Source organism: Acomys russatus, chromosome 1 (assembly GCF_903995435.1).
Source record: "Acomys russatus chromosome 1, mAcoRus1.1, whole genome shotgun sequence".
Classification (NCBI taxonomy): domain Eukaryota; kingdom Metazoa; phylum Chordata; class Mammalia; order Rodentia; family Muridae; genus Acomys; species Acomys russatus.
Window position 1 is genome coordinate 52,977,568 of NC_067137.1, and position 19,399 is coordinate 52,996,966.

The 19,399-nt window shown below is 41.3% G+C and overlaps 1 protein-coding gene across 1 annotated transcript in view; it reads right to left on the reverse strand.

Moving 5' to 3' along the window:
• Positions 1-17,121, reverse strand: part of Scin (scinderin) — a 72,796-nt gene extending 55,675 nt beyond the window's left edge. The window contains exons 1-3 of the mRNA XM_051145087.1: positions 16,829-17,121; positions 10,807-10,961; positions 6,379-6,540 (exon numbers count right to left, since the gene is read on the reverse strand). Coding sequence (XP_051001044.1) covers positions 6,379-6,540; positions 10,807-10,961; positions 16,829-17,027 — 516 coding nt within the window. The 5' untranslated portion in view covers positions 17,028-17,121. The remainder of the gene's footprint in view (positions 1-6,378; positions 6,541-10,806; positions 10,962-16,828) is intronic.
• Positions 17,122-19,399: the final 2,278 nt, after the last annotated feature.

Here is a 19,399-nt window from a genome sequence, read left to right on the forward strand (position 1 = left end):
CTTTTGAGACAGGGTTTCACGTTTCTCAGACTAACATTGGATTCACTATGTAATGAAGGACCCTGAACTCCTGATTCTTTTACCTCTACCTCTCATGTACTGGGGTCTGGGGGAAGACCCAGCACATCCTGTGTTATTTTCTAATGACATATCACAATAATACAAATATATAAGTCACTCTCTAAGATGGTCACAATTTTCTTTCATACTGACTGATTAAAGTTGTTACCTTACAATCTGGTGTCTCGCGCTCAGCAATTTACATTATAAGCTTAGGGAATGTGTCCACAGCCTACAGAAGACCCTACAGAAAAGTAAGTGCTTCTAAGGCACATATAACTCGTGTTAGCAATACTGTTTATCACAAAAGCTGCATTTCTCAAACATTATTAACAATGGAATTTAAGTTGCACACATAAGCTAAGTTTTGTCCAGCTGGCTTTGGTTCAGTGATAGCTTTGGGCATTTAACTTGCATTTGTCATACTTGGGTAGTAAAAACAACCCTAAAGTACAATGGCTTCATGTCAGTGCCTTCTAAGGCAGATAGAGATCTTTGAATAATTAGCTCAAAGCTGCCTTTAAAAAATTAGGGTTCAGAAAAATTTTATCCAATGGCCTTCACTGTACCACACCCCCAAATAAAGTTATTAAGATAATCACAAGATATTATCACTATTAGAAACATTTACTGACAAGTCACTGGGTCAAAGGTTAGTAACTCAGACACAGATCGTCTGGGCATTTTCTCTAGAGTCAGAGGGCTCCTGCCTGGGTATTCCTTCAGAGTGTAGGAAAATTCCATGCTAGGAGAGATAGCTAAACACACTGCCTCCACATCTGATCTAGGAGGCCCCAAAGCAGGAAAAACTTGAGCGTTGCTGAAGGTAATTACATAAAATAAGGATAGTTTGAGAGCTGGAGAAATGGCTCAGCAGTTAATAGCATATACTTTTCTTGGAGAGTTCAATTCCCAAAACCCACATTGGATGACCCACAGTCAACTGTAACTCCTATTCTAGGGGATTCGATGCCTTCTTCTGGTCTCCTCAGCCCGTGTGCACATACTCACACATAGCCACACATGTAGACACACAACTAACAGAAAAGCAAAATCTTTTTTTAAAAAAATTAATTGCTAACAAGCATATGTCTTAGGTTATAGACAGCCTGATCCTGTCAGGTTTTATGGGCCATATACCCACAGGCCGGCATTGCCTATGAGAAGAAGCACCTGTCATTAGAACCTCAACCTGCCTAGCACATCCCACTACCTAGTCCATTGTGGACCTCAATATTTGTTTCAAAAAATAACAGTTTCATGAAAACAACTTTCAGGAGAATCTCAGACAGACAGGTTTGTATTGTCAGATTTGAATTCAGCAGATTGTAAAATATTTCAAGACATTCAGCCCCATACTATCTCACACACCACAAGGTAGCTTTGGCAAGTGACAAGCGTTTGATATGAAGTTACTTTCACACACCTTCAAGGACTTTGTTCCTTCACACTTCTAAAACGATGACTGTTGCATCTCAGATGTGTGTCAGCTGAGACTGAACCACAGTCAGGTAAGGTGACAGAGGGAACCGGAAGCCAGGGCAGGATGTGGGAAGAAGAGAAAACCCAAGGTTCCAGAGGTTAATCATTTGCCTAAGGTCAAAGAGTAGACAGATAGAAAGCTGAATTGGAAGCCATTCATGATAATCTAATAGATTGTGGCGTTCCTGCAATTGCATAACACATCAAATTCAGAAAGCAAAGACTTGCTAGCATGATGAAGCACACCACGGGAAAGTGCCTCTTGTTTAAAGTCTCCAGAAACATCTTAATCAGAGATGAGAGCCTGAACTGGAACTGAGATCTTCTTTATCTTTCAAAGTGATACCATTTCATATGCAAAAACACTTGCAAAGAGCTTTAAGATACGTGTTAAAGCGCTAAGAAAAGCACTCAGTGCACAGGTTTGGGGGATAATTGCAGTTGATTTTTAGAACTCTGTGGCTTAATGATGCTTCTGGGCTTTTACTCCCTATAAGTATTTCTTTACTTTTGGTGATAATGAAGGAGTAGCCATCCCACCCAAGGCAATCGACAGATTCAATGCAATTCCCATTGAAGTTCCAATACAGTTCTTCACAAATCTTGAAAGGATAATTTTCAGCTTTATATGGAAGCACTAACACACAACAACAACAACAACAACAAAAACAGGATATCTAAAATAACCCCGAATAATGAAGGAACTGCTGGAGGTATCACATAATCCCACACACCTATGGACACCTGATTTTTTTGACAAAGCAGCCAGAAATAAACACTGGGGGAAAAAACAGCATCTTCCACAAATGGTGCTGGTCTAACTGGAGGTCTGCATCTAAAAGAATCCAAATAGATTCATACTTAAAATCCTGCACAAAACTCAAATCCAAGTAGATCAAAGACCTGATAGAAGAGAAAGTGGGTGGATAGCTTTTTAAACTCATTGGTATAGGAGATGACTTTCTAAGCAGAACACCATTAGCATAGACAACAAGATCAGTAATTAATAAATGCGACTTGTTAAACTAGGCAAAAGATGCTATCATTCAGACGAAGTGGCAGCAAGAAACTAGATATCAAAAAACTAAATAATCCAATTAAAAAATGAAGTACAGATCTAAATAAAGAATAAAGGAAATTCAAATGGCCAAGAAACACTTTTAAAAAGGTCCAACATCCTTAGCCATCAGAGAAATGCAAAACAACACTTTGAGGTCCCATCTGAGCTGTCAGAATAGCTAAGATCGATAGCATACATGGCAGATCATGCTAACAAGGATGTAGAAAAATGGAAATACTCACCCATTGCTGGTGGGAGTACAGATTTGTACAGCCACTATTGGAGATCAGTGTGAAAGTTACTCAGAAAGATGGGGTCAATATAACTCAAGATCCAGCTATATTACTCTTGGGCAGATACCCAAAGGATGCTATCTTACCATAGGAACAATTGCTCAGCCATATTCATTGGTGCTCTAGTCACAATAGCCAAAAAGCGGAAACAACCTAGATATTCTTCAATGAAAGAATAGATCAAGAAAATGTGGTACATTTACACAATGGATTATTACTCAACTGTTAAAAAAATATATATATAACATCATGAAATTTGAAGGCAAATGGATAGAACTAGAAAAAAGTCATCCTGAGTGAGGTAACCCAGACCAAGAAAGATAAATATCTTTATGTGGACACTAGCCATTAAGTAAATCATAACCAAGCTATAATCTGTAGACCCAGAGATGTTAGGTATAGAGGAAGGACTAGGAGGGACGCGTGTGTCTCCCTAGGAGGGAGAAATAGAATAGATTTTATGGGTGGACTTGGAGCAGGGGGTTAAGAATGAGAGAATAAGGTGGTGAGGGGAAGGGGAGATGGGAAGGGGATGTGGGGAGAAACAGCTAGAATTGAGGGGCATTCGAAGGATGATATGGAAACCTAATGCAATGGAAACTTCCTAAAAATATATGAAGTTGATCCTAATGAAGTCTCCAAATAATGAGGAAGATGGAGTCCCAGCTGGTCATCTCTTCTTACCAAATGAAGTCTCCAGTACTAGGACTGGGTTGTACCCAATTAAGTTTTGGCTACAGGAGTTGCATGGAAATCCCCAAACTACTCATGCTGTTGCCAAAAGAATAGGTTGCTCTCCACAAACTGACAGCAAGGTCCCATTGTTGAAGATAACACCCACACAGCTCATGAAATATGGAGAGGTTGAGCTGGTGCCTACTTAGGACCTTCATTCCTATCTTCTAGTGGTTTGGTACAAGAGGGTACCCTGCAAGCTACCAAAGGAGAAAGGTAAATACTGACTCAGCCACAAGCCCTTTGATCTACAATCCTGTCCTGCCTGCAAAATATGCTGGTGCAATGGTTGCAAAGCTTGTGAGAGTAACCAACCAATATGTGATTTCAGTTAAGGCACACCCCACAAAATAGAACCCATTCCTGATATTGCTTGGATGACCAAGAACCAGAGAGTAGATAGACCAGAGACCTAGGGCAAAACCAAGTACTTCTGGTCTTAAAAAAAAAAAAAAAAAATAGTGATAAAATAACTCCTAATGACATTATGCTATACTTGCAGATCAGTGTCTCATTTAGTCATCATCAGAGAAGCTTCCCTCTCCCACAGACGGTAACAACTACAGAGACCCATAGCTAGACAACACACACATACACACACACACAAACATATACACACACACACACACACACACACACACACACACACACACAGGGCAGGAGGAGGGGCAGACAAGCAAAACGTGGTACGCACAGCTCTAAATGTGATTTCTCCATCAAATTCTTTTCCTCAGATCTCAGGAAGTCCTTCAGAAGATGGAGAATAAAGACTGAAAGAGCCAAATGGGATGGAGGACACCAGAAGAAGGCCCTCTAAATCAATTGTGCAATGCTGTGAATTCACAGACACTGAAGCAGAAAGCATAGGGCCAACACAGGTCCATACCAGATCCTCTGCACGTGTATTGTAGCTTTCAGGTTAGCATTTTTATGGGACTCCTGCATGTGTTAATGAGGAGGCCTCTGATTTTTTTTGTGCTTTCCCTTGGGCTCTTTCCTTCTGTTGGTTTGCCCTGTCCAACTTCAATATGCTGAGTTTTTTTGTTTTATCTTATTATATTTTATTTTATTATGTTTCAAAAAGAAAATTATCATTAAAATTAATTAATTATTAATTCAATTACAGCTGAGACAAACAATAGGGCACAGGCCTTGAAGGACAATTGTAGCTGATTTTTAGAACCGTGTGGCTTGATGACGCCTCTGGGCTTTTACTTCCACTAAGTATTTCTTATTTCTGGTGTAGGATAACGATGGAGCGGTCTACTGGCTGGTTTGTGCCTAGATATGAAGGCCAGATCTTAAATCTGGTTAGCAGAGTGGATTGGGTTTTGAAGTTGGAAGATATTTCTCATAAAATTGACCATGAGACTTCAGAATAAGAAAGTGGCCATTCTCCTGTACAGATGTCTGGTGCAGTGTAATTTTAACATTGGTATTGTTGGAATCTCAGTCACACACACAAGATGCTATGAACCCAAACAATCAAAATGTGGACTACCAGTATTGAAGCAATAGGCACACCCTAACTTAGAGTAACTGATGAAGCTTATGTTTCTAGGCTGTTCTCCAAACTATAACCCTGACAGATGCCTTTGTTGTTGCCAAATCATGTTACTCAAATGGAACTAACCACGTAACTCCACTTTTAGAATCACTACTGCTCCCTGCTCTGTGCATGTAGAATAAACCCTTTTGGTGCCTATGTGATACTTTATCTCAAAATACTGCCCAGTTAGACACAGTAAAACAAAATGCTTAGAAAAGACTCAGAAAAACCTGGACTCTCATTCAGGCTGCACCATTTACTGTCTATGAAACCTTGAATGGGAAGGCAGGCAATTCAAACTGCATGCTACCTGATGGGCTTGCCTCACAGTGTAAGAAATAGCTATCAGAACATGGCTGTGAATCACGTGGTAAGAATGGGAGTCACAAGGAGAAGGGAAGAAGAAAACACAATCACACAATCAGGATCCATCTTCCCTGCCTTCTTGTGCCATGGCGTATGGTTCTTCAATGGCAGGAAATGCCCTTCACTATGACTTTGAAAGTCTAGAAGACACAATATAAACCATGCCTATGAGGTTCTACTGTAGGCCTTACAATTCTTCTTTGTCATAATGAGAATGATTAAGAAATTTGCCTGACATTAGAGGGACCTATTTCTTGGGGTAAAATGTAAGTTATATATAATATGCCACTTCTCATGCCATTAAGATGACATGTAATATTTATACTTCTGGCTTTTCATCTCATAATCCTAATGTCATTGAAAACCTCGAAGTACTATGGTACACACACACACACACACACACACACACACACACACACACACATTTATGTATGCTTATATGTTAAAACATTTTCTTCGTAGTTCTTCAAGTTGTTTGGACTTACCATATAGCCAGTTTAAATTCTGGAACCTTTAGTTGCTTAGAGAACCATTCCCCCAACCCCCATGCCACATTTTCCTCCCACACAATCAAAGGCAAACATAATGAGCCAAAACTGTCCAGAGTCATGGGGAAATACACTGACAACCATTCACTTTCTGTTCTAATGTAGGAAGAACCAAATCACCCTTCTATTCTAAACCTATCAAGGAACAAAGAGTCTTTGAAGGCCCGCATTGTGTGCCATTTCAATGACTGCCAAGTACGTAAAAGAAGTTATCTTTAAAGGCGTGTGCATCGGATCTGATGTAGCAAATGCCCATGGATGTCTCCACATGCCTCTGAAACTTACGGTGCCAAGGTCAATGATGAAGCAGTCACCCTTGTTGAAGCTCTCCCAGCTGAGGGGAACTTCCGTGGCCCTGACCACTCGCCGACCCTTCACGTGCAGGAGTCTTTTTGCTGTCAGGTCGTTGGTAAGAACATGGTTTAGTCCAGAAGCCACACCTCCAGCCTGGCCATGGGGAAGAAAACACAACACAAAACCAAGAGAGGTGAGTCTACTACCCAGACAGAGCAAGGCACAAGTCTCAAGGCAGGAATGCACAGAGGAGGCCAGGATAAATGGGCCACCTCAGCACTGGTGGGAAGTGAAATGAAGGAGAATTATTGGTAAAATCAACAGGTGATGCAGTTGCTCTTTTTTCCCCCCATTATAAATATTTAATATAAAATTAAAAATATTTCCTGAGGACGCTCAGTGAGGAATACCCTGCTACATAAAAAGAAAAGTCAATATTGATTGCCCTGATGTTTCCCAGATGGCTCATGTCAGTCGGATTGTAGGCAAGAAAGCAACAAGAGGCTGGAAAAAAATTGGGGATGAGAAGCCTCAGCTACAGTAGCTCAGAACAGGAACCCAACCTTCTTATTGTCACTCATAGAAAAGAGGACCACCAACCTTCCCACCATCACAGAGCGGAGCAAAGGCCCAACCTTCCCAGTGTCACTACAGAGAAGAGCTTACAACTGCCCCACTGTCTCAGAGCAGAAAAGGAAATAGATGTGGCTAAACATGAGTTCCTATGAAGAATACAAAACAAAAAAACCAACCAAATAAACAACAAAACAAATAAAATAGGAATGAGTATTTTTACTTTAAGTTAATGGAGATATAGAATCTTGAGTCTCCATCCCCAAACACAGCAAAACGAAGAGCACTGAATGAGAGTTTCTGAGGGAAAAAAGTATAACTGATCCCACTACATCTTATAGTATTGCAATCATCTTTTACATTTTCTCTATTCCTAATTAAATGTTAGGAACTGTATCTTTGTTTTCATAATCAATCAATCAGATAATGTGCATAATTATTTTGCATTATATTTGGTATTAGCATTTTTATACATACACACATACATATACAGACCTACATGCACACATTTCTTAAACAGTAGTGTTAAGCTGCCCAGGATATTCTCAAGTTGATAACATCCTGCTCCAGCTTCTGAGGAACATCCCACTTTTTAAAAATAAGTAGGAATACTATATGATCTGGTTTTTAAAAATAGTAAAGGATGCTACACGTGAACATTTATAATGTAAAATCAGATTTAGACTGATATCTCTTGCCCATTTCTCTCACACAGACAGGTATAAAACATTCAGTCCCATGGAGTGAACCATCAGAATAATGTATACTTTGAAATTTTAACATTCTTATAAAAAATATAATTCTTTCTCTGGCCAGAGATGGCTGAGTAGGTAAAGTTGCTTGTCACCAAGTCTGACAACCTGGTGTTGACCCCCCAGGACCCACATGGTTGGAGAAAGGAGAGAAGTGACTCCTGAATGTTTTCCTCTGACTTCCAGAAGTGTGGGGTGCATGTACATGGACACACACACACATACACACACACACGCACACACCCCATGATATAAATAAATATAATTTTAAAAGTTAAAAATAATACTGTCTCTAATATTCAATGCCACAAATGCCCAAGAAAAAAAGCTGTGTGTTGCCAGGCCGGCAAGGTGGGTCTGTGGGTAAAGGCACTTGCCTGGCGAGCCTGCTGACCTGAATTGAATCCTAGGAACTTACATGGATGTAAAAGGAGAGAACTGACTGCACAGAGTTGTCTTCCACACTCATGCAATGGCCTGCCCCAATGCATATCATACAGACACACAATAATAATAATAATAATAATAATAATAATAATAATAATAATAATAATAATAAAGTAAACACCATACATATGTCTGTACTGGTGAGTAAATAGCTCTTTTATGAACACTGCATGGAAACTAGAAGCTTCCAGACCTTTTCTGATTTCACCAATAGTGGCCACAGCAAAGCATATGACCCTCCTAACCAATGGGACCGTGAGCACAGTTTTGTGAGAGGAACATATCTGATGGATCGCTGCCTATAATCATGGCTGAGTGAAGGGACTCACTGTGCTTGAGAAAAGTATGTCAGCCAGAAATGCATTGCCAGGGTAATGGACTTCTGTATCTTTGCTGGCCTTAAAAGTGCCCAGAGAGACATGACCCAAACACTGAGACAGGAAGGCGATCCTGACAGTTCCCAGCTGACCCTCACTGGTGAACAGCAACTTGACATGATTTTCACAGACCTGTTAATAATAGGCTCTGTCAAGTTGGCCTACTCAAAATAATAAACGGCTTCCTAAGTACTCTTCCATTATATCTTTGTCCTGATGTATGAGTCACTTATTTATGTTGAGAGAAGCCGAGAATGGTGATTACCAGCTGAAGCACAGGGTAAGTCAGTCACATATTTATTAGTAAAGACCCTTGTAGGTTGCATACACCCTCTTAATCTTGCCTTAATTAGCTGAACAGAGTAGTAATGATGGCAAATGCACCTGCTGGGAGTTTATATTAAATGAGGTAATGTGCGTGTCATGATTAGCATAATCTATAAACTTGAAAATAAAAGTAGGGTGAAGTGGCATTGCATGACCATCACTGCCATTCTGAGTGGCTAGTTATCTCTGAAGCCACGTGTTCTAGCAAGCTGTTGCTCCTGCAGCCTCTCACAGCAGCACTGTGCTGCTGACAGAGCATCGGCTTGTCTCCATGATCCATGTGACCTCCACTTAAAAAATCCCCTTTTTGAAAAATTCTGATTTGTGGCATTGTGTTGTTGGGTCCATATTTACCCACCAAGTACAGAGTTACTGTTTACTATGTCCATTTTGGCATATGTATCCAAGAATTTGGTTTCCAAGGTCCTATTAATAGCCAAGTTTGTTCTGAGTATGTGGTATATTTGAATTTTATTGCTTACTGTAATGTTTAATCCCTGGGCAATGCTAGTAAAAATATGTTGTACATTCCAGAAGACCAAGGATTTGAAAAAGCTTAGGCACTTCCCTGAGGCAAGCCAGTCACCTGTGGATAAAACGGTTTCTAACAAGGTGACGCTACCTCACCCACTTTGAACAAACACAAGCTCTTAAGCTCCTCAAACTTGGGTTCGTTGGCATGAAGGAAACTTCAGGCTCTTTTGACATAAACCAGAGGAACTCATGGAAATAGATAAAACGACAGGTAGAGGTCTCATGTTTGAAGTGGTTTACATCCTAGTGTGAAATAATGATTTCAAGCGACAGAAGGAACCTTATGGTTCTTTTGTTCTGCTCTCATGGTATCGCAAACATTCAACCAAAGATACAGTCAGATAAAGTTAGACATAAGCCTGACACCTTTTAGCCATTGTTTTTGGTTTTGTGTGGCTGGTTACTTAGTTTGTTGGTTGGTTGGTTTTTTGTTTGCTTCAAACTTTAATATAGAGTATAGCTATATAGTTCAGGCTGGCCTTGAACTCATCCATGATTGCGCTGCCTCAACTTCCCAAATGTTGGGAATATGGATATGCATTTCCAAGCCTGACTTAAATCTTCCACTTTAAAAGACAAACTAACATATGTTCAGAAATCCAACTTAGCTCTAATGTCTTAGGGACACAGCAGGAGTGAGGCAGAGAGTGTGCAGAGTGCCCACTGGTGCATGTCCTCTGAAGAGAAGGCTTGCCTTTGGGGTGTCCATCTGCGGAGGGCATTCCTCATGTTTTAACTGAACATGGGGACAGGGAGGCAAGGAGTCAGGAAGGATGATCCAACTGCAAAGCTCAATGGGAGAATAAGGGTAAGAGAGAAGGGGTCTAGCTTTCATTGTGCATTGCTTTAAGAGGTAGGCCTGTTTAACTATTAGTGCATATACTTTTTATTATAAAGAATCAGAGTATATCAAAGTTGCTAAAGTGTTTGTTTAGCATTTGGAAATCTCTGGGCTCTATCTCAAATACAGCATAAACCAGATGGCAGCACACATCTATAATTCCAGCACTTGGGAGGTAGAGGCAGAAGGATCAGGAGTTCAAGGTCACCTTTGACTGCATAGTGAATTTGAAGCTAGCCTAAGGCTACAAGAGATGGTGTCTCAAAAAAATTGCCCACAAAAATTAGGTCATAATAATTTACATCATACCACACAGTCTAAAACTGAGTTTCATTTACTGAGTACCTTCTAATGTCTAACAAATATGCAACAAATATGAGGATAAGTCTCAAAAAACCCTGAAATATAAAAACAACAACAAAACAGATTCTAAGACAAAACAAACAAACAAACAAATTCATGCCCTCAGTGGAAGTTGTAATCCACGAAAACATAAAGTGTGGATGATCAGGAAGAAAAACTGTTTGAAAAAATGTCACAGTAGAAAGTGTCCGAGAGAAGCACTCACCTTGTATTTCAGGCCGCCTTTGAAGTAGCCTACAAAGTCAGTAGACTCGTAGCCTTGAAGTTCTCGGCTCTGTATTGGCTTGCCGCCCAAATAGTCATCCATCTGGACCGTGAAGATGGCCGCTGCTGTGCTTTCATCCTGGGAACATTCCTTCCCTGAAACCAACACAGGCCCTCAATTACTTGAGAAAAAAGCTCAGAGGCTAAAGAGTCAATGCAAAGGACACCAGAAGTGCACTCTCTCTCTTTTATGCACTTTAATTAAAATATAATCATACCACTCCCCCCTTTCTTTTTCCTCTCTCCAGCCCCTCCTATCTCTCTTTCTCAAATTGATATCCTCTTTTTCTGTGTGTATATATTTGAATATTTTATATTCTTTGAATATGTATAATATATATGCACAAATACATTGAAACAATCTTCTGCGTGATTTTTCTTGTTTGTGTGTACTTGGTTTCAGGACTGGCCAGTCTATATTGGGTAACTAGTTATTAAGGAGCTCATGCCTAGGAGAGGCTAATTTCTTGCTCTCCCAGTGGAACAATGACAATATCAATGGACAAGTTAATACTCAGAATCTTTCTTCTCAGTGATGTTTCAAGAGAGCTGTCTGGGGCTGAAAGATCCTTTATCAGAACCAACATGTGACAAGTTTTATCACATAAACTTGTGATAAACGATAAGCTCGTAACCAATAATTTTCCATGTTCCTGCCTTTTCCAGTTTCTTTTTTAAAAGTTTTAAAAGAAACACTATCATACAGATCTGCTTGGGGGAAAATCAATGTATGCTATCATGATTCAGGAAAGCATTAGTTTCATACAGTTATTAAGATCCTCCCAGGAAAATATTTTGGAACTGCTTTATCACCACACTTCAGTATGTCACTGATGAATACATACGTTAAGGGCCAGAATTAAATATCTTTATAATTTTTAAGTTAGGAAAATGAATAAAACTTTACCTGTCCTCTATTTTTTATCCTGTTTCCACACACTGTCTTCTTACTTTTGTTGTATGAAATAATCACTAATGGAAAAACAGGTAAAGGGACTAATTGATGACATCTCTTAAATGCTGTGTGTCTGATAGAATTAGGACTTTCACAAGTATGAAGTAGAATGCATCAGTCATCTTGGCTGAAGTCAAATTCTTGAAGATCAATGTCTACAGTGTATGTGATGTTCAGAACTACAAGAGGCTTGAGGGAGACTCACAGTTCATTTTTTTTTTTAAATCCCAATCCTAAACCTTCAAAACAGTTACTATATCTGAGCTGTATGAAAGTATAATGGATAATAATGCAAATACCAACACATGTATGCTACTCTTTCCAAGGACCACATAGTACTGGTGTTTTATATGAATAACATTCAAGTAGCCCCCTGAAACAGACCTGTTTTATACTATGGTGCTGTGAAGATCATGGGCACGGAGAGAGGCTGAATACTCCTGAGGTTATAAAAGACTTTAAAACAGGTTTATAGAACTCTAAAGAGCAAGCCCTGAGGAAGGACAATACACAAGCTTTAAAGGAAATTTTTAAAAATCATCCCTATGCTTGTCTGTATGTGCTGGGGGCCAGAGGAAGACACTGAACTTCAGCTCAGAGCTGAAGTTACAGGCAGTGTGAGCCACCCAGTGAGGGTGCTGGGAGCAGAACTCATGGCTTCTGCAAGAGCAGTAAGAGCTCCCAACCGCTGGGCCATCTGCTCAGCCCCACATGCATTCATTTGCTACAATTCTTATTAGTGGCAAATTCTTTGGTGATCACACTATGTAACTTTCCCCAGCGAGCCATTAATTTGAAAGCAGTAGCAGTATTTCCCTGGATAATGCCAATTGAAATTCACCAAAATTGAGGAAAGGAAACCAGTTACCTAAACTAGGGAAATGGTCAAATTCCTTTACAATCCCCCTTCCATGTTCACAGGTGACCTATATAGCAAGAATCTTCTCAATCAAAACTTCAGTAGCCAGAACAGTTCTTGACACAATAAAAAATAATATCTTGACATGATATGATAGAAGTTTTGTAATCTTTGCTCATTTTTCCAGTTCTCATAATAACAGCTCTTAATGTAAATTTCATACGGAGATGCTTTAAGAAGATTCTTAAGTCAAGGTTGGTAGCAGAGCTATTAAAGATGATATATTTGGCAGAAACAGTGTTACCTGACAAGTTGAAACATGACTCTTTTGAGGTAGGCATGAATGGTAGACATGAAAGTGATGAATGAGATGGAAATAAGTTACTTAGGTCATGCTCTCTTCTGTTGATGTTTATGTACTGTGCTGGGCCAGAGATATCAGAAATAATAAACTAAAGCCCTAGCCTGCAAAGGTTGGAAAGACGTGATGAAGCCAATATCAACCTTTTTAATGTATTGAACTGAGTGAAAGTCTATTGAATCATGACGAAATTCTAGCAGGTACTCAGATATGTCCATCCATGAATTCTGCTTCTGACTTCCCTTGATTTCCCATGTGAATTCTGTGACCTCATCCCTTGCTTTCCAAAGCTAGTTCTTCCGATGCCTGCTATGCCACGCTGTGACGTGCTGCTTTATATTTTGGTATGTGCTGTTACACTTGTACGTACGATGTGACCCTCCAAAAACTGGAAGGTATTTTGCTTTTACAAACAAAAAAGAGGTCTCACAACTGCACGTACCTAGTTCTCATTCCTGATTTTAAAAGTCCTGGCACATAAGGAACAGACAAGAACGAGCATCTTCAATATGATGAGTAGTGCCAACTGAAAATGCATGGGAGCTAATAGTGTGTATGGCTTAATATATAGTATGATACACCGAAGTATAAGCAAGTACAGACTTTCACGGAGGATGTCAACTGGGGTACCACAGGGATGCAGTCCATCTTACTTGTGCTTCCCCAGTGTTCCTTGTTCGCACTGATGTGTCTATACGAAGTTAGTTCTCTGCAGGTTTACTGAGAATTAATTCATATGCCTGCCTTCAGTGTCCAGATACTAAAGACCTTCATTGCTAAGGAGACCCTCATGCTGTTTTCTGTAAAAATTTTTTCTACATTTATTTACTTAGTTTAGGCAAAGGCACGTTCATGCCACCGCACATGTGTGGAGCTCAGAGAACAACTTTCAGGACTTGCTTCTCTCCTTCCACGTGCAAGTTCTAGGGATGGGACATGGGCAGTTGGTGTTGGCCTTGGCAGCAAGCTCCTTTAATCACTAAGCCAACTTGTTGGCCCAATAATTGGTTCCTTGGTATTGTCACTAGCTCTTTGTATAGTATGAGGCCCTTGTATTGTATATTATATTTTATATATTGTGACCTAGTCTTTTTGTGTCCCAGTACCCTGTGTAAGGCTACCTACATACAAGTTATGACATAAATGCATGCTATTTTTAAATAGATTAAAGTCACATCTAAATCTGGCAAAGAAGAAAGGGTGAGGGAAGGTGTTTGTAATATAGGCTGCAGGCACAACAGCAGCTTTAAACTAACCCTACCCACAGACGGTGCTGAGAGGAGCTACAGGCAAAAGGTGGACGCAGTTCAACGGCTAGGTACAATACTAAGATGTTTTCTAAGAAGGAACAATCCAAAATATTTGCAGTCACATGCAACAACATCTTATTTTCACTGCATCTACACATATGATATTACCACAGTTATCTGAGACACGCCCTGGTGTTATGGAGACACTTCATGGACAGACATAAGAGGAAGACTGTCTGCATTTCCCCTAGCTTAGTCCGGACTCCCTCCCATCCACCCCCACTTCCTCCTGTTGGGTCTATCCCCTCACTTGTACACTGTGTGCCTTTAACTTCACTTCTTCTTGTTGACCTTCTAGCTTCTTCCGTGGACTCAAGCATTCTTTCCCCTGACCTCTCGGATCTCCCTCCCGGAACTGGCTTCAGGCAACCTCCAATCCTCCTTTTCCCTGTTCGAATCTCAGAACAAACTCTTTCCGATACCTGAAGAACTGAAGTCAGAAAGGCAGCTGGGAAAGCCTGGTCGTGCCCTGCCTCCTCCTCTGCGGATGGTTATGTCTTGGCACAGGACCCTCCCCACTCACCTTTATTCCCCTGTGTCCATCAAGGCTACTTGCTCGTATAGCACAAAGCCTGTAAATCACTTGTCATGTCACTAATCACAGTCTACCACGAGCGGTTTATCTTATTTTTCCTTATTGCACTTTTGGGATGGTAAATTATCTGGAAAGTTTCATAAACTATCAATATCCTGTACTTAGAGGCTCCTGGGAAGACTGAAAAGTTGTAAATTAATTAGATTGTAATTGCTATGCTATTAACTTTAGCTTTTGCAGATTTTTAAGACTGTAAGCTGTTTCTGCCCAAACTGCCCTAATATAATTGTGAAATTGGTTAGCACTAAATGGATGATTAAGAGTATAAGTGAGCCAGGCACTCGGCATATGGAAGCAGGAGCAGAGAGTAGGAGAGGCCAATTTGGGCTACACTTAAGTTGCAGAGAGTTCTGGGCCATCCTGGCTATAAGCTCCTGTCTCAAAGAAACACAGAAATAGTTGAAGTGAATCTACAAACCTGGCAGAGCCCAGTTCTTAAGGACCCTGCTTGGATAAAAAGAAATGTACTGAATCAAAGAATTAGACTCCTCGTGTTCTTTGAACTGTCTTCTGATGAAGCCAAACATGGCTGCTATGAACAGCAAGCTGAGTTCTCCTCACCCATTTAAAGTCACCCAGCTGACACTTAAACACTCAGCTATCCCAGACTCAAGTTCAAGGTGGGAATGCTGTTCTACCTGGCGTCACTGTTCTGTGAATAGAGCATACATTACTATGTCATGTGGATTATGACTGGAGTAGTGTCGCAAGAGGGAACAGCAATGGGAGCTCAGGCACCACAAGCAAGTACCCAGTGCCATAATTAAGGGCACTTCCTTTCCCAGTGTGTTTCCCGGCTCAGATGCTTGCTCCTGGTGTCGGCTAATGCTTGCAAAATCACTTTTAAATGTTCTTACTTGTTTCTTAAATGTTTCAGATGTTTGAAATTGAAATGAAACGGTGGCTTTCAAAGTTGTATGTTCTCCCCTGCCAGCCCCCCCGCCGCCCCAGCTCAAGAATAAATATACTGAAAGAAACACTAGTATAAGGCAAGCTAGCTTGAAAAGAAGGCTCAGATGATCCACACGCGGTCAGACAGGGTGTGCCTACTGGCACAAGACCTCACTGAGAGAGAGCGTGAACATTCAGGATGTTTACGGGTAAAAGTAGAAGGTGGAGAAAGTGGAACACACGGCCAGTGTCCTGAAAGTCTGGCACCAAGACAACTCAAAATAATTAGGACCGCTGAAGGAGCTGTTCTGGTCCACACTGTGTCCTTGTTTAAAAAAAAAAACAGATGAATAATAAATGAATAATTTAAAACAAAGTAACCTAGCTCAAGAAATACAACAGTCACATAGGGAAACTTTAAAAAAAAAAAAAAAAAGTGATGTCTTTATCTTTTCCCAAACACGTAAGCAGTGTCGTGCGGGGAGAATCTTGGTTTGGAGTGGCACAGGCAAGCAACCTCAATTAGCGGAGAAATCTAAACTGGTGCCCCAAGGCCACAAATAAAAAGAAATAAAAGTTTGGAGCTGGGCGTGGATTTTTTCTCGCCAGCTGCAGCAGATATCCACAAACAAATTTGATTTCATCTCCACCCTGCCTGAGAGACCAGGACTGAACTTGCGGGAGGGTGCTCAGACCTTGGCCAGCACCCAGCCTTGGGCTTCTCACAAGCAGCCTGGGTCCCAGGAAAAGACTGGTGTTTGAAGTTAAAGGGGGAAAAGACCTTGGAATGATCGCGAACCCCAAGAAGTAGCTTGGTCAAAGCTGGTGCGTACAGCTCCTGGGTGACTAGCCTCACCAGAGTTTGCAGCACGCCAGGAACTGGCCCGAGGCTACAGGAGGGTGTTGGCTGAGTGTCACCCAACCAGCCCAGGTGACTATCTAAAACTCTCAGACCCTGAGCCCACCTTTGCCCTGAGCCGCTCACTGCTTACCCAGCCAGAAGTGCAGGCGGTAGGAAAAGCCCCGGCTCGCCTTGGCAGTGTGCAGCACCAGGTAGGCGTCTCCAACGTAAAAGTCACCATAGACACCCTGGGGCACTGGTACTAGTTCCAGCTTCTCGACCCTCCACACCTGCAGCCCCGCCTGTTGGCCAGCGCGTGCGAACTCGGGGTGCTGCAGTGCCTGCGCCATGGTTGCTGTGATGCTATCAAAGGTGGCGACTCGGATCTCGCCCTAAGCCCAAGCTAGAGCCGGTTGAAAGCGAACCTGCTCGCCTAGCTTTTATAGGGCTCTCCTAGACCGGAGGCGGGACCGGGAGGGCAGCCAATAGCCACGCCCGACCCCTGAGTCTCAGATTGAACCCAGCTGATCAAAACTCTAAGAAATGTCTTCCTCCTAAAACAAATAAGTAAGTAAATATTGTAAGAGGCATTTTACCTGGCAGCAGATGGCTTCTGTCTTCATCACCCCGGCTGGTGCACGCTGGTCCCTGCAGCCCCTGTTCCTTCCCTGCTGGAGTTCATCCTGTGATGCCAGGGCGAGGAGAGGAAGCGTTAGGAACTAGTATCCTCAGCTCGCAAAATAGGTCTGGCAAGGAGTCGGAATGACTGGCTGTATCCCTTTGACAAGCACGGAAGAGTAGTATTGCGCGAAAAGTCCGGCATTTTTGGTTGGTGAGGGTAGATACGGGGATGAGGTTGGAGGGAGGGACCAGGAGGAAAGGAAGGAGGGAGCTACGATAAGGATGTAAAGTGAATATATAAAGATTTTTTAAAATAAAAATATTGAAAATGAAAAAGTCCCACATTGCCGGCTCTCTTGATTCGTGTTGTACACCTTCTCCACTCCTGGTGGCCACAAGTTTCTCTTTGGCTAACTTTGGAAGCTCCGTGTACAACAGCACATCAGGTTATCTAGAAAAGATAAGTAGTGGGGGAGGAGGTCCCCCTCGGTAATAGACCTAGGGGAGGGGAATAGGGTGAAAGCGGGCGGGAGGGAGGAACGGGAGGATACAAGTGATGGGATAACAATTGAGTTGTAATCAGAATAAATTAACAAAAAATAAATAAATTTTTTAAAAAGATAAATATCTGACAGACTATCTGTGTTACCAGTGTAAGAGCTCGGCATATTCCCTGGCGTCCAGGAACTGTGGTAACGTCTGTGGTAGCCAAGAAAGTCGCTGCAAAACACAACAGCGGCCCTCCGGGGATGCTCTGTGCTGGGCTCAGATTTTAATTACCTGGTTTCCAGCCTCTCCTTTCTCATTGTTTCACCGACACTTCTTTGTTTTGCTCTCTAGAGAATAATTTATGTTCACTTCATTGCATTTAGAAACTACTGTGGTAGAGAATTCTATTATTTAAAACGCAAATCAGAAACTACACAAAGGATTAGACAGTTGACTTTTTAATGTATGTAAACTGTTTCACTGTTTCTCTCTAATTGCAGAACCACCTGGAAGGCCATTAATAGTAAGGGCGTCGTCCTATTTTTTTCTAAAGGAACATTTTAAAATAAGTAATGCATTGAGTGTTAAAAATTAAATAGCACAAAATCTGTGCTGGTCTGTAATCCCAGAGGCCAAGGAAGGGAGATTGTTGAGGAGTCCAGGCCAGCCAGCCAGCCAGAGCTACACTGTGAGATCCGTACTCAAAACCACCACCACCACCACCAAAAAAATAAATAAAAAGTACAATAAATAGTCCTCTGCGTTTCACACTGCCACACCACTGCTTTCCCCAATGGTTGCCAGTTTACTGTTCATTTTTTCTAAAGAAATTATTAATCGACAAGAATATGCATAATGCAGCTATTTTTAAACAGCAGCAACAACTACATCTGTCTCTGTATTATATGTATATATCTTGTAAGGGTCGTTATTGTTGTGGGGTTTGTTTGTTTGTGAGGGGTTTTTGTTTGTTTTTAGCCCCCTACCTCTCAAATGGAGAGTTACAAGTGTGTGCTACCACATCTTAAGCTTATTTGGTGCAGGGGACCAAACCAGGGCTTCATGGATGCTGCTCTAGTAACTGAGACACATGCCAGGCCTTACTGTGTACGTGTGTATATCCTAAGCTCAGGAGAAAGTTGTAAAGCCTCCTGGAAGTACTCCATGGACGTATGTGTCCTGATTACATTTTCCTGACAATAGCACAGACAGAGACTGAGGGGGGGAGAGAGACAGAGAGATAGGGAGACAGAGAGACAGAGAGGCAGAGGCAGACAGACATACACACAGAGGGATAGAGGGATGAAAGAAAGAAGAGAGAGAGAGAGAGAGAGAGAGAGAGAGAGAGAGAGAATGAATAGCAACACTCCATATTCGTAGAGCTGCCTCTTGCATAGACGACATAAAATGCTATCTAATACAACTATATTTGGTCTATCCAGGTTCATAGGCGTTTAAATTGTGTCTATATTTTGCAAATAATATTGTGAGCCTCTTTGGAGGTTGAACACCCTTTCACAGGAGTTGCCTAAGACCCTTGGAAAGCACAGATCGTTACATTACAATTCATAACAGCAGCAAAATCACAGTTGTGAAGTAGCAAAGAAAATAA